Source organism: Schistocerca serialis, unplaced genomic scaffold, assembly GCF_023864345.2.
Source record: "Schistocerca serialis cubense isolate TAMUIC-IGC-003099 unplaced genomic scaffold, iqSchSeri2.2 HiC_scaffold_884, whole genome shotgun sequence".
In the NCBI taxonomy this organism is placed as follows: Eukaryota; Metazoa; Arthropoda; class Insecta; order Orthoptera; family Acrididae; genus Schistocerca; species Schistocerca serialis.
The window spans coordinates 1062691-1077693 of NW_026048501.1; the positions used below are offsets into that span (position 1 = coordinate 1062691).

General features: G+C 39.5%; 1 protein-coding gene across 1 annotated transcript in view; it reads right to left on the minus strand.

Moving 5' to 3' along the window:
* The window catches only part of LOC126452490 (ubiquitin carboxyl-terminal hydrolase 32-like), a gene marked incomplete at its 5' end in the record, with an annotated part of 138535 nt that overhangs the window by 81699 nt on the left and 41833 nt on the right, over positions 1 to 15003 (minus strand). Inside the window, 2 exon segments of the mRNA XM_050091083.1 lie at positions 12611 to 12806; positions 12887 to 13038. Coding sequence (XP_049947040.1) covers positions 12611 to 12806; positions 12887 to 13038 — 348 coding nt within the window.

Sequence of the window (15003 nt, forward strand, 5' to 3'; positions counted from 1 at the left end):
TTAATGCACAGTTGACACTTTCCCCATGTTGTCACGATCACACGGTGCATGCGCATTTGCATCACTCCCACTGTGCCACAACTGCTTTGCTCATACATGAGAGCCCGCTCACACTGAAAACTAGCGAGTTGTTGAGCCCTGCTTTACAGTTTTTCCAAGACAATTTGATACAATTATGTAACTTATTATTAGTTCAACTGTTAATTAATAAAAATTGTAGCTAAGATTATTGAGTCTTGAGTTTCAACAACTTCTGTGTCTTTCTGAAAAACAATGTGGCCTTCACACATTGAGAGCTAGCACAGTAACAAAAATGAGCACAATATTAGCAGATATTAACAATAGAAACATACTCAGTTAGTTATAATTAAGAGCGAGGTTGTGCAAAATACATAATGACAACAGAAAGTAAAAAGTGCAAGTCAAAGACATATTTTCACAAAATTTGTGTGCTGAATATTCTTGCTGTGTTTTGGAACAATATATAACAAACAGCTACCAGCCACGAGGCTGACTTTACTTTCATTTCATATGTTTTTCCTGTGGCATACATTAATATTCTACGAAATTTTAATTTACAGTGTTGTTAATAAATGATTCTTTTATACTTTTACATGATAACTACAAACCAAAGGACATTAAATAAATCTATTATTGTAAAGGCACACTAAATGTTCTGAAAGTAAAGCAAACACTTACACAAAAATGCAGGAAAAATGAAACTGGTCACTATCAATATCAATGTGGGTCATATTTCTGAGCTCCTCATGTTGACACATCTTAATGTGTGGAACTGGACTGTTTGTTGGTGGTCCACAGAAGGTAGTGGAGGAATGAGAGGGAGGGGGATTTACTGGATGCATTCATGCATCACAGTCCAGTGCCACACGTGCCTTTCCTGCTCTGTTGATCGTCAAACACGATTATCCCCTTACTATCAATGTTCACATTATTTTGAATATGCCCTGTGTATTTCGAGAGGGACTGCCCGTTACTACAGATGTGTTGGCCACAGGTGGCTAGGATGTATGAAGAAAGGGTCTTCTGGATGTCGAATGGGTGGCAGCAGTCTAAGTGGAGGTATTGCTGGTGGTTTGTAGGTTTTATATGGTCGGAGGAACTGATGAAGCCATGTTTGAGGTGGAGGTCAACAATGAGAAAGGTGGCTTGTTAGGTTGAGGAACACCAGGTGAAGCGAATCGGTGAGAAGATATTGAAGTTTTGGAGGAATGTGGGTAGGGTATCTTCACCCTAGATCCAGATCACGGAGATTTACTCAATGAATTTGAACCAGGTGAGGGGTTTGGGATTCAGGGTAGTGGGGAAGGATTCCTCCAGATGGCCCCATTAATAGGATGGTGCCACACGGGTGCCCTTTGCCATACCCCAGACTTGTTTGTACGTGATGCCTTCAAAGAAGAAGTAATTGTGGGTGAGGATATAGCTGGTCACGATAAGTAGGAAGGAAGTTTTAGGTCTGGAATCCATCGGGTACTAGGAAAAGTAGTATTCAATAGTGGCAAGACCATGGACATGAGGGACGTTAGTGTAAAGGGAGGCACTGTGGGGTAAAGGAACAGGAACTGTGAGGGTCTATGGTATCTTCTATATAGGAGGGTAGGTTGCAGTTACGAGCTGACGGTGTTGATCCAAGTGTGCAGAGATTCTCTCAGTGGAGGCAAAACAACCAGTGACAATCTGATGTCCTGGGTAGTTGGGAGTATGGACATTAGGAAACATTTAGGCATGTGGAAGGTAGGAGTGAGAGAGAGAGAGCTTCTGGGATGGGTCTAAGTATTTGAGGAGACTTACCATGGCAGGTTTTGTAGGTGGACATATCTGACTGCTAATGACGTATTTCTTGCAGTTCAAAATCAGAGTGGTGGATCCTTTGTCAGCAGGTAGGATTATAAGTTCAGGATCAGTTTTTTGGTGGCAGATTCCCTGAAAATCATCATCTGAACTTTCTTCTTCTTCTTATTCATCACTGTCCTCTTCACATATAAGATTATCTTCACTGCCATCAAGAGCATTACTTATGCTGCACTTTTTGAAAGGTTTAACAATAATTCCTTCTCTCGCTCTAGACCACAGGTGTCTTATTCACTGACACATGAGTTTGATTGTAGGTCATTTTAAAGCTCCCTTCAGCATAAATTCATGTTGGGTTTCACCCATCATCCATTCCTCTCTCATACACCCTTTAAATGGTTTATTTATCGAGACATCAAGAGGCCGCACTTCCTGGAATAACAGCAAGCTCTGTATCTCCCTGTTTCAATTTCTCTTTCACAGAATTTTTCAAATGACCACTAAACTGATCTAGCACAAGAAGAATATCTGTCTTTAATAAAGCACCTTTCCTTCAATCTGTTAATCCATAATTTCATACCAGCCTCGTCCATCCAACACTATTCATGTATGTGAACAGCAATGCCTGGCAGTACTTCAGGTTTTGGCACTGTTTTTGCACTTGAAAATGATGACTTGATTAAGTTTAGTACCGTCAGCACAACCTGTAGCCCAACAGTGTGGTGCAATTTTCCCATGTTCGCTTGTTTTTATAGTTACAGTTTTAGCACCTTCATGGCAACAGTTCCGTTTCTCGGCCCATCAAATGTCAGAGGAGTTTTGTCCATACTCGCTATTTGGCTTAGATCCACACTTTTTTTATGTTGTATTATAAAGTGATGAAAGATAATATTTTCTCTTTATACTTTTAAGGCATTTTCTGAGATATTCTGGTTTTGTTGCACACATTGTCTCCATGATGCTTCATCTCCATGATGCTTCATAAACCTGTAGCACTAAGCAACTCCATACTTAAAGTCTGTTAAGTTTCACCATAGCACTAGCTTACAAGCATGCACTTTAATCATTTTTATATTAATTCCAATGCCATTTTCATGGTGTCCTCGAATTAACTTCAGTACACCATCTTCTAGTTTTGGCCATTTTGCATTCAGTTCTCTATTTGCACATTTACTCTTCATTTATTTCAGTTCTTCTTTGCCTACCTGCCAATCACTGATGGTTTTTTCTGTTGGTGGAGAGCCAAAATGCTACTCTGTTTCCATGTAGTTCTGCATATGCTATTACTCTCAATTTATAGCCCACATCATATGAATACCTTTTATTTTTTTCCATTACGGAACCAGCTACTAACAAAAATATTGTACTGTTAACGATAATACAAATCACTTTCAATTCAAGTTCACTGGCACCGTATACTGTAATGACTCATTACAGGCTAGACAGTGTCCTGGGTTTGTGATGGAAGGGCAGGAGAGAGAGAGTGTCAGCAAGCTTGTAAATCTTCGCAACTCATGTTCGTCGCATTGGTGTGCTGTTACCGCCAGTTGAATCCAATGTTGCCAGATAGAGAGAGGTTTCCCATGGCATCAAATGTGTGGCCATTTTTAACACTGGTGAAAATTTTAAATCAAACACTGGAGACTTTTACATTCAATTTCAAGTATATGAGAAACCAGAATTTTAGAGGCAATTTTCTGGGGGGCAGGCGGAGGGGGGGAGGGAAGCACATCTTATAGTTCGTAAAATATGATAGTTGCCAAGATCTGAACAATTCCCTTCCAATGAACTTTATAAACTGATAATTAACCCTCCATCTTATTGCACACTTCCCAGTGTTCTGATTTTTCAAATCAGTAAAGATAACATCTAACACAAAAATCACATATTGACGAGCAACATACCTATATGAAAACACAAAATGTTAAGTTAATGTTGGACATGAAAAGGGAATTTAACAGCACAAAAATGTAGATATAGTGAGGGCTTGTCATTAGTAACATATCTATATAACTGAATGACTAATGCATTGCATGGTGCATAGTTACAGTTGCAAGTGTCTCAGTAACAGTTTCCAGGGGTGCCAAAAATTTTATTTTCAATGACCAAGCTGAACAATTTAAAATGCTGTCATAATCTACTCATTAAGAATTGTAATCTTCTATTAAATGTGTAAGAGGATAAGATAGTTATTACAGTTAGAAACTGTTTTTTAACAATATAACTCAAAGCTCACAAATTACTCAGACTGTATTTATTCAGAATTCGATGATGAAAGCACTTACAAGGGAACACTCCCAAGTGTCAATGAACACTGTTGATGAAACATGGGGAGTGTGCAGAGGGGAAAAATAATGCACGACTTTTTTGTCGTTAATTTCACTTTTAAGGAGAAAAACACCCCCAAAAGATAATTTGGCATAATAGGTTTAGAGAAAATAGCTTTTAAACCATAAAATATATTATACAATAATTGAAATGAAATTAACATTCTTGGAAACTGTACAATCAACTTCTGAAAAAAATTCGAAAATTTTCAAATTATCTCACTAACATTAATGAATTTAGCAAAATGGAAACTTTTGTTACAACTTATAGAAGTTTTCACGCCTTCCCTGTGTAATAAATCTGATATCTACAATACCATTTTCGGTAAATAAGTTTCACACAATGTGTTGCCGGAGTATGTACAACACATCTAATTAAAATATCTTACATTAACTATTATTCAAGTTACCTGTTTTATATATTTTTGTTGTATTATGTAAATCACATTAAATTTTCAATAACATTTGTTTTTATTTTATTTTTTATAGTTTACCTTTTCATGCATGTGTATTCTGTTAAATGAAAATAATAAGTAACTCATTATTATCATACAAAATCTGTATAAAAAGGATTAAAATGTAATGTTTTTGTTACCATTCACTGAAAGTGAACTAAATTTTTTCACATAATACACACGATGGATAAGATAAGAAAAAACAAAACGAAGCAAGTGTCGCAAAGTGTGGCAGGCGATCCTCTAAATATCCTGCTTTGTACCAGGCATACTTTAATACATCCGAAAACCTTGATGATGAGAACTGACTGTGTACTAGCGACTGCAGCTTGATAATATTGTTTCTCAAGAGAGGAATGACATCATAATCATGCAGTAAAATTTGATGTGAAAATCTTCTCAGAAAGTCTTCCATCGTCAAAAGCCATATAGGTCCAACAGCTGTACCTGCACTGTCGAGCCTTGGGGTGTCATCAGATAAACAAAGTCTTTGACCTCACGTACAATGAGATTGGATGGATAAAACATCTATTCACCAAGAAGCGGTAAGCGATTACACATATAAAAGGTATTACACTTTGCAAGCTTTTGGAGCCAGTAGCTCCACCTCCTGGCAAAAGGATCGAAAGGGAAAAAAGAAGCTCGAAGGAAAACGACTGGTGAGTTTTGGAAAGGGGATACAGTTCAGAAAAGTCACCCAAAACCCCTGGTCAGGAGAGACCTGGAGCACAAGATGAGACGGAAAGACCAATTTCTGGGGTGGCACCAGGTGAGATTTGAAAACCTGAGAGTTTCAAGGTGGAAGATAAGGTAATATGGCGACAGTGATTACAGCTAAAATATCGTACACAACTTAATAAAAGTGAAAAGCTAAGTGCATTATACGTAATAGAGGTAGGAACACAATGATGAAAAATAGACAGGTCAAGAAATGAAAAAAGTAGAAAACTAAAAGTGAATGAAGACAGGAATGGTTACTGTCAAGAACAGCCAAAACAGGAGGAATTAATGCAAATTAAGTCCAGGTGGATGGCAAGAATGAAGGATGTGTAGCGGCAGGTCCCACCTGCAGAGTTTTGAGAAACTCGTGTCTGACGGAAGAAACCAGACAGCACCTGAGATGAAATGGCACTGAGGTCACGATTGTCATGTTGCAGAAAATGCTCTACAACAGGATACAGTGTGTTGAAAGTATGCACCTCCAGCTTATGCCCACTCACCAAAACTGGTAACTTGGTGATAGTCATGCCGATGTAAAAGGTAGAACAGTGTTTATATAACAAGTGGTATATGACGTTTCGTTTCACAGGTGGCTCTCCTTTTGATGGTGTATGTTTTTCCAGTTACAGGGCTGGTATAGGTGGTGGTACGAGGGTGCATAGGGCAAGTTTTACAGCAAGGATGGTCACAGAACAGGGAAATGGTTAGCAACAAATAATATTGATCTAATAACAAGCATCCAAACGGATGCAGGCATTAATTAACACAGGGGTTTCATAGCAAGACTGAATACTGTAACCCCCAAATCCTCCAAAAATAAATGAAAAACATAACCTATTAAAAAAAAGAAGATAAAAATTAACTTGATTCCTTCCTGAGTGACAAACTCCACTCCTTCCAAATTAACAATGCAAGTGCACACCAGATGTGGGTTGAATTCAAAGAAATAGTATCAGCAGCAACTGATTAACAAATAACTGAGCTGATCCTCCTTGGTACACAAAATGGGTCGGAATATTGTTGCAGAAACGATGAAAAAAACATGCTAAATTGAAACAGATGAGAAATCTCCAAGGTTGGTGATCTTTCACAGAATCTCGAAACTTTGCGTGGACTTCAATATGAGATGCTTATAATACTTTCCACAATGAAACTTTGTCTCGAAACCTAGCAGAAAATCTAAAGAGATTCTGGTCGTATGCTAGCGGCAAGCCACAATCAATGCCTTCTCTGTGCAATACTAATGGAAATAATATCGACGATAGTGCTGCCAAGGCAGAGTTACTAAACACAGCCTTCCAAAATTCCTTCACTAAAGAAGAGAAAGTAAATATTACAGAATTCAAATCAAGAACAGCTGCCATCATGAGTAACGTAGAAATAGATATCCTTGGAGTAGTGAAGCAAGATAAACTACTTAACAAAAGCAAGTCTTCCGGTCCAGACTGTATTCCAGTTAACATTCCTTTCAAAGTACACTGATACAATGGCTCCAGACTTAACAATCATATACAACTGTTCGCTCCACAAAAGATCCGTACCCAAAGACTGGAAAGTTGCACAGGTCACACCAATATTCAAGAAAGGTGGTAGTAGTAGGTAGCAGTAATTATTATTATTATTATTATTATTATTATTATCAGTAGTAGTAGTAGTCCCTCACGAAATTACAGGCCCATATCATTAACGCCAATACATAGCAGGATTTTGGAACACGCATTGTGTTCAAACATCATGTATTACCCTGAAGAGAATGGTCAATTAACACACAGTCAATGTAGATTTAGAAAACATTGTCCTCATTAAACACAATTAGCTCTTTACTCACATGAAGTGTTGAGTGCTACTGACAAGGGATTTCAAATTTATTCCATTATTTCGAGATTTCCAGAAGGCTTCTGACACTATATCACACAAGTGGCTTGTAGTGAAATTGCTTGCTTATGGATATCATCTCAGTTATTTGACTAGATTCACGATTTCCTGTCAGAGAGGTCACAGTTCGTAGTAACTGACTGAAAGTCATAGAGTAAAACAGACATGATTTCTGGCATTCCCCAAGGTAGTGTTATAGGCCCTTTGCTGTTCCTTACCTATATAAATGATTTAGGAGACAATCTGAGCAGCTGTCTTACACTGTTTGCAGATGATGCTGTCATATATCGACTAGTCAAGTCATCAGAGGATCAAAGCAAAATGAAAAACAATTTAGAAAAGATATCTATATGGTGGAAAAATTGGCAATTGACCCTAAATAATAAAAAGTGTGAGGACATCCACATGAGTGCTAAAAGGAATGCGTTAAACTTCGATTACACAATAAATCAGCCAAATCTAAATGTCAAATTCAACTAAATACCTGGGAATTTCAATTACTGACAACTTCAATTGGAAGTAACACAAAGAAAATATTCTGGGAAGGCTAACCAAAGACTGCGTTCTATTGGCAGGACACTTAGAAAATTTAACAGATGTACGAAAGAGACTGCCTACACTATGCTTGTCCATCCTCTTTTAGAATACTGCTGCACGGTGTGGGATCCTTACCAGATAGGATTGATGGAGTACATTGAGAAAGCTCAAAGAAGGGCAGCACGTTTTGTATTAACGCGAAATAGGGAGAGACTGTCACTGAAATGATACAGGATTTGGGGTGGACAGCATTAAGACAAATGCTGTTTTTCACTATGGTGGAATGTTCTCACAAAATTTCAATCACCAACTTTCTCCTCCGAATGTGGAAACATTTTGTTGATGCTGACCTACATAGGGAGAAATGATGATCATAATAAAGTAAGGGAAATCAGAGCTTGCATGGGAAGACATAGGTGTTCATTTGTATGAGATTGGAGTAAAAGAATAATTGTTAAGGTGATTCGATTAACCCTCAACCAGGCTCTTAAATGTGATTTGCAGAGTATGCATGCAGATGCAGGAGTAGAATACCTTCACATTACCATGTTTCAAGCCACCACGAAGAATATACTTTTCCCCATGAGACAGCTGTTAACTAACATAACTTAGCTATATTTATCATGCATGGATGAAAGCAAGCCGGCCGGTGTGGCCGTGCGGTTCTAGGCGTTACAATCTGGAACTGCGTGACCGCTACGGTCGCAGGTTCAAATCCTGTGTCGGGCATGGATGTGTGTGATGTCCTTAGGTTGGTTAGGTTTAAGTAGTTCTAAGTTCTAGGGGACTGATGACCACAGATGTTAAGTCCCATAGTGCTCAGAGCCATTTTTGATGAAAGCGAACTTTTCCCCTTCTTTCTGTTTTCCCAAAATTTAACTGCAGATTTCTTATATTCAAAATTTGCTGTTTTCTGAGGAAAGGATGTTACCTGGGATGAAGGACTCTTCACATGTTTCACAGGCAGATACACAATCATTGTCAATCATTGCTATAGCATGGAGCTCCAATCAAAAAACTGTAGCCCATTATCTTTTTCCATAACTGTCAAACATCCATCCATCACAAATCAATGCTAAAATGGTGTCTTTCAGGTCCACTTCCTGTGAACTGATAGAACTATCAAGGAATTCATACGGCTGAAATTATCACTTAGTATTCAGCAAATATTAATTGGGTTTATCGTTGGCATCTTCCCTACCTGTACACACAATATAAAGTCACACATCAGTAACGCACACATTTGTTCTACATTAAACGTTCAGTGACTGCTAACAAATACAGGCAGACACATCTAGAAATCCACACAAAGGGAAGTAATCCACACAGCGTTCCATGAGAAAGGGTTCCTGAAGAGTACAGTGAGGTCCAGAAGTCGTGTGGTGATGTACAGTTCCGTAATAGTAGCGAGCGGCAGATGAGACAGCTGTAGAGCTGTCGGTGCCAGCTTATGTAACAGGAAGCACCAATGAGAATACTCCAGGACCTGCAGCTCTCGGCAACACCACAGACCAAATTGTGAGTCTGCCAACTAGTGGTACAGCCTTGTACCTCACAAGCTGCTAGCTGGCAAACCACATTAGACTGCAAGGCACAAACTGCAGCATCTCTTGGCTGCTGCTACTGAAGAGAGGTATCAGAAAGAGCTGGGGGTGGTAACAGCTTGTGTTAGCACATGTTGCAATATTTATGTAATCTTCAAATATCAGTCTTCAGAAAAATGACAATATTATGAAAAAGACAGATTGTTACTGACCATATTGCAAAGATGTTGAGTTGCAGAAATGCATTACAAGAAGGTTACTAACCACGGAAGCTTTTGGCTCTGAGGCCTTCTTCTGAATTAGACGATGAACACACACACACACACACACACACACACACACACACACACACACACACAGAGAGAGAGAGAGAGAGAGAGAGAGAGAGAGAGAGAGAGAGAGAGAGAGAGAGAGAGATTTGGACAAATGCAACTCGCACAAACATGACCACTGTCGCTGGCTGCTGAGGCCAGACTGTGAACAACTGCACATGGTGGGAGAAGCAATCTGGGTGGTGGGGATAAGGAAGAGACTCGGGCACAAAGGGGGAGGGAGACTGGGGTACAGATGGGAGACGGTATAGTGCTGTTTCTGGGAGCATACAGGGGCAAGGTGGGGTGAGGGTAGGGCAACTAAGTGCATTCAGGAGATTGGGCAGAGAGTGGGGGTGGGGGTGGGGATGGGAGTGGGAGTGAAAGTGGAAGTGGGAGGTGTGGGTGGGGGTGGAAAAGAAGATACATAAAAAGACAGAGCACTTGTGGAATAGAAGGCTGTGGAGTGGGAACAGGGAAGGAATAGTTGGGTAAGGACAGTGAGTATTTTGTGGAATAGAGGGCTGTGGTGTGGGAATAGTTGGGTAAAGGACAGTGAGTAATGTAGGTTCAGGTCAGGAGGGTTATGTGAGCAGAGGATAAATTGCAGTGAAGAGTTCCCACCTGCACAGTTCAGAAAAGCTGGTGTTAATAGGAAGGATCCAGATGGCTGAGGCTGTGAAACAGTCATTAAAATGAAGACCATTGTGATGGGCAGCACGCTCAGCAACTGGGTGGTCCAGCTTCTTGGCCTCAGTTTGTCGGCAGTCATTAATGCAGACAGACAGCTTCTTGCTTGTCATGTCCATGCAGAATGCAGCACAGTGGTTGCAGCTTAGCTTGTAGATCACGACTGGTTTCACAGGTAGCTCTGCCTTTGATGGGATAGCCGATGCTTGTGACCGGACTGGAGAAGGCGGTGGTGGGAGGATGTGTGCAATAGGTCTTCCATCTAGGTTTATTATAGGGATATGAGCCATGAGGTAAGGGGTTGAGAGCAGGGGCTGTGTAGGCATGGATGAGGATATTGTGTAGGTTTGGTGGGCAGCAGAATACCACTGTGGAACTGGTGGGAAGAATAGTGGGTAGGACATTCCTCATTTCAGGGCATGATGAGAGGTAGTTGAAACCCTGGAAGAGAAGGTATTTAGTTGCTCCAGTCCTGGTTGGTACTGAGTCACAAGGGGAATGCTCCTCTGTTATCGGACGATGGGATTTTGGAAGATGGGGTACAACTGGAGAGATAAGGCATGGAAAATCTGTTTCTATACAAGATTAGGAGGGTAATTATGGTATGTGAAGGCTTCAGTGAGCTCCTTGGTATATTTATATAGGGACTGCTTGTCACAACAGATGCAACGGCAATGGGTGGCTAGGCTGTATGGAAGCATTCTTGATATGGAATGGGTGACTACTGATGTAGCCATCTTGAAGTGGAGGTCAAAATCAAGGAAGGGGCTTGTTGGTTCAGCAGGACCAGGTGAAGTGAATGGGGGAGAAGTAGTAGTTGTTCTGGAGGAATGTGGACACATCATCCTCACCCTCAATCCCGATCATGACGCTGTCATCAATGAATCTGAACCAGAGGTTTGGGAATCTGGTTGTTAGGAACAATTTCTCTAGATGACTCACGAATAGGATTGTGTTATGCACGTGCTCATTGCCATACCCTGGATTTTTTTGTATGGGATGCCTTCAAACGAGACGTAATTGTAGGTGAAGATGTAGTTGGTCATGGTGACTACAAAGGAGGAGGTAGGTTTGGAATCCTGTCCTGCCCTCTCTCCACCTCGTCCCTGTACGCTCCCACAAACTGCATTTACTGTCCCCAACCAGTACTGAGCTCTCCCTGTCCTTCCCACTCCGGCCGCCTCCTTACCGCCACCAAACACATCACTTCTCCTATCGTGTGCAGTTGCTCACAATCTGGCATCTGCAGCCAGGGACGGTGGTGGTGGTGGTGGTGGTGGTGATTTTTCACTGTTTCATTTGGTCTTCAGAAACAGATATTAATGTACAAAACAGTTCTTGGCATCACCGTTGTGTCATGAAGAACTGTGAGTGTTTTTGGTGGATAGTATGCCATACCTTGTTTGACTGTTTGTGAGGTCTTCTTTTTGAGAGTCTATGGGGATGCATCATAAAGCAAAGTTCACGTACACAATTCAGCCATCAGTCTCTGAAACTGATAAATTGCGAACCCCCCTTTTCAATATTCTGAAAGAAATTAATGGAGAGTTTGAACTGAGAATTTGAGAATCTCTTTATGAATCCCCAAATATTTTGACAGCATCAAAATCTGGTAAATTAACGTCTGAACAAGTCAAAAGAAATTTGAAATATGTTTACTTTCTCAGTGTGGGTGTAAAAAAAAAAAAAAGTTGTGTTGTATTTACTATTTTCAACTAACAAAATAGATGTATGTGACATGGTACACTAAAAAGGTAAAAGAACAATAATTTCCAACATAATATAACAGTTTAAAACATAAACTAAAACACAAACTAAAATAATGCAAATCATAACGAATGTTTAGATATTTTAATTAGGTATGTTTCACGTACTCTGACAGCACACTGTGTACACCTTATTTGCCAAATATTGTAATACAGAAACTAGCTTTATTAAACATGGACATGTATGTATCTGGCATGAGAGCTTCTTTAATTTAAGTTGTAACAAAAGTTTCCATTTCACAAATAGCATTAATGATGGTGGGGTTAATTTACAAATTTTTAATTTTCTTCAAAAGTTGATTATGTATTTTTCAAGAATGTTTTACACTTCAACTTTTATGTAAAACACTTTTTTTTATATATATTTCATGGTTTCGAAGCTACTCCCTCTAAACCTAATATGCCAAATTACCTTTCGGGGAGTGTTTTATCCCTTAAAAGTGAAATTGACACAAACAAAAAAATAGGTATTGCATTGTTGTCCCCTGTCTAGAACAATCACACCTGTTAATTACTTTAATGATAATGCAAGGAAATATTGTGATGCCAACATATATAATAATTTGCACTGACCTGAACCCAGTGGTGGTGGGCGTGGTTGTACAGACCGCTGGATTGCGACAAATGTTTGTCCATCTCTGTTAGAGCGTTGTGAGCAAATCGAAAGTCTTTCTTCCTCTCCAAATAATGAACCCATCTCAGGAAGCTCATAAGCATAGAGGCAACCACCGACCAAAGTTTTTATCTTTTGATCATCTGGTGGTACAGTCTGTTCCATCAAACATATTTAAGTTATGTCATTTAAAACACTTTAATAAACTACACTGTGAGGATTAATTTGTCGAGTACCTTTATTTGCGCAGCGGTTACTTCTGCCAATCTTAATAAGTGAGCTGGTATGCCACACAACGGTGACAATGCTGCCTTTATGCTGCTGTATTTCTCATCCATGTTCAATCTTAGGCCATATTTTACAGGAACAGATCCATCCAATCGCATTACTGCAATAATAAAAAAACGTTACAGCATCAAAATTGTACAGAAGGAAATAATAGTCTAAACAAAACAAATAGAAAATGTGGAATGTGCCTGAATATATGCAGTATAATAATCAGCAAAGAGTATATTATCTTCCTGTTTCTGATTGGAATGTTTTATTTTTCAATACATGAATGAACTGTGGCACTTAAAAAGTGTTTCTACAACAACAATAACTGTTGGGTAAGCTTGGTGACCCCCTTGGCGATATTTGAGAGGCATAGGCCATGTGCAGGCACTGGCATTCACCTTCTCCCTTCCATTATCGTCGTCATAGTCGTCGTCGTCGTCGTCGTCGTCATTCGGCACCAGCATAACACTACACTACACATGCATCCATTATGCTCACCTACACTGTACAAATAAACACACAACAGAGTTCTCACTTATCCACAAGGGAAGGGGCGAATGTGTCCAGAGGAAGAATGCTGTATCAACAGATGGCTGAACGTGCCCCATGTGATACTGCTGCCAACAATGTTATCCAACATTTACATTTATACATTTCATAACATGTAACATTGGAAACATTACATATAAGTACGTACTTGCAAAACAGTCTTGTCAGAAATATCAGGTCATTATACAAACATCAAGATATTTGGAATCATTGACAATGAAGCCTGAATGGCACCTGTATAAAAATATCGATATACATCAATATAATATGTAAGCACAATTTGCTGATAGGCAATTAATAAAACTGGACATCTCTCCTTAATATACTTTCATCTTTAGACAAAAATCCTGGCAAACAGTTTGTGTGTGTGTGTGTGTGTGTGTGTGTGTGTGTGTGTGTGTACTCAATTCGGTGCGAACAGCTGCTCGATGTCCCTACTTCCCAAGCTACCATTTCTACTGAAGACCACATGTGGCAGCCAAAGATGGTAGTCTTAAGATAAAAGTTTATATGTTACAATCAGGGTGGAAGGGAAGGAAGCTGTATTTTATTGTTTATTACCAAATTACGCTCTAAGATTTTAAATATACAAATAGCATCTGTATGCGATGCATGACATGCTGCATGTTACAATACTTACAACCGTAAAATAAATTTCTTTAATTATCCAACATTTGGACTCATATGAGTCCACTTCATCATCACTACTCAATATTAATTTCTCATAGTTGGAAGGGCAGCTGTACAGCAATCAAAGACAGTAATTTTGCTTGCATCCTCAGTACCATGAAGTAAGGGTGGCTGTTGAGGTGACTGCATATTTTCAGTTCCTTGAGTATATTCCCGGTCTTCCCCTTTTGTACCGTGTGAAGGACCTCAAGTGCTGAGATAAAGTTGTCTTTTTTGTGTTTGTTTTCTCTTATGTACATGCTAAAGGCTGAGATAACGATATTACACTGCTTGAAGGCCCACATAGTCTGTACAATACAAAGGCATGCTGGAAAGTAATGCCTCCAAATTTTTTATGTGACAACTCATAGCTTTTTAAATAAAACAAACATTTTACATTCTACATCTTTATTCTTCATGTCTACATACTGGCAGCCCTCTGCCACTACAGGGCTCTGAATTGTAGCGCGTAACCTACGGTGCGAAATGTTGAGGTGTAACATGTCATTCATAGAATGATATGTTCCACGTCCTTGATCTCTATTGGCCAACGAATGATGTTTATATGATAAGGTAGGTAGTTAGTAGGAAGCACCCCAAATTCGGGAGGTTTTTGATGGTTTGTGCAGATCAGAGTTGTGATCCCGTGCTCTCAGCAATTAGGGCCATAGTGTGCTGCTTCTATCTACTTACTGGAGTCTTTCACTCTGCGGCACTAGGAGTGAAGAGGATGGAGCACATGACCTATGTGATGTAAAAGAAATCATTGCTGAAAAGTCAACTGATATTCAGATTTTATTGCAAACCAAATTTTCCAAGTCTCTTGGGGCACACACTTATACAAACATTTAGCTGGAAT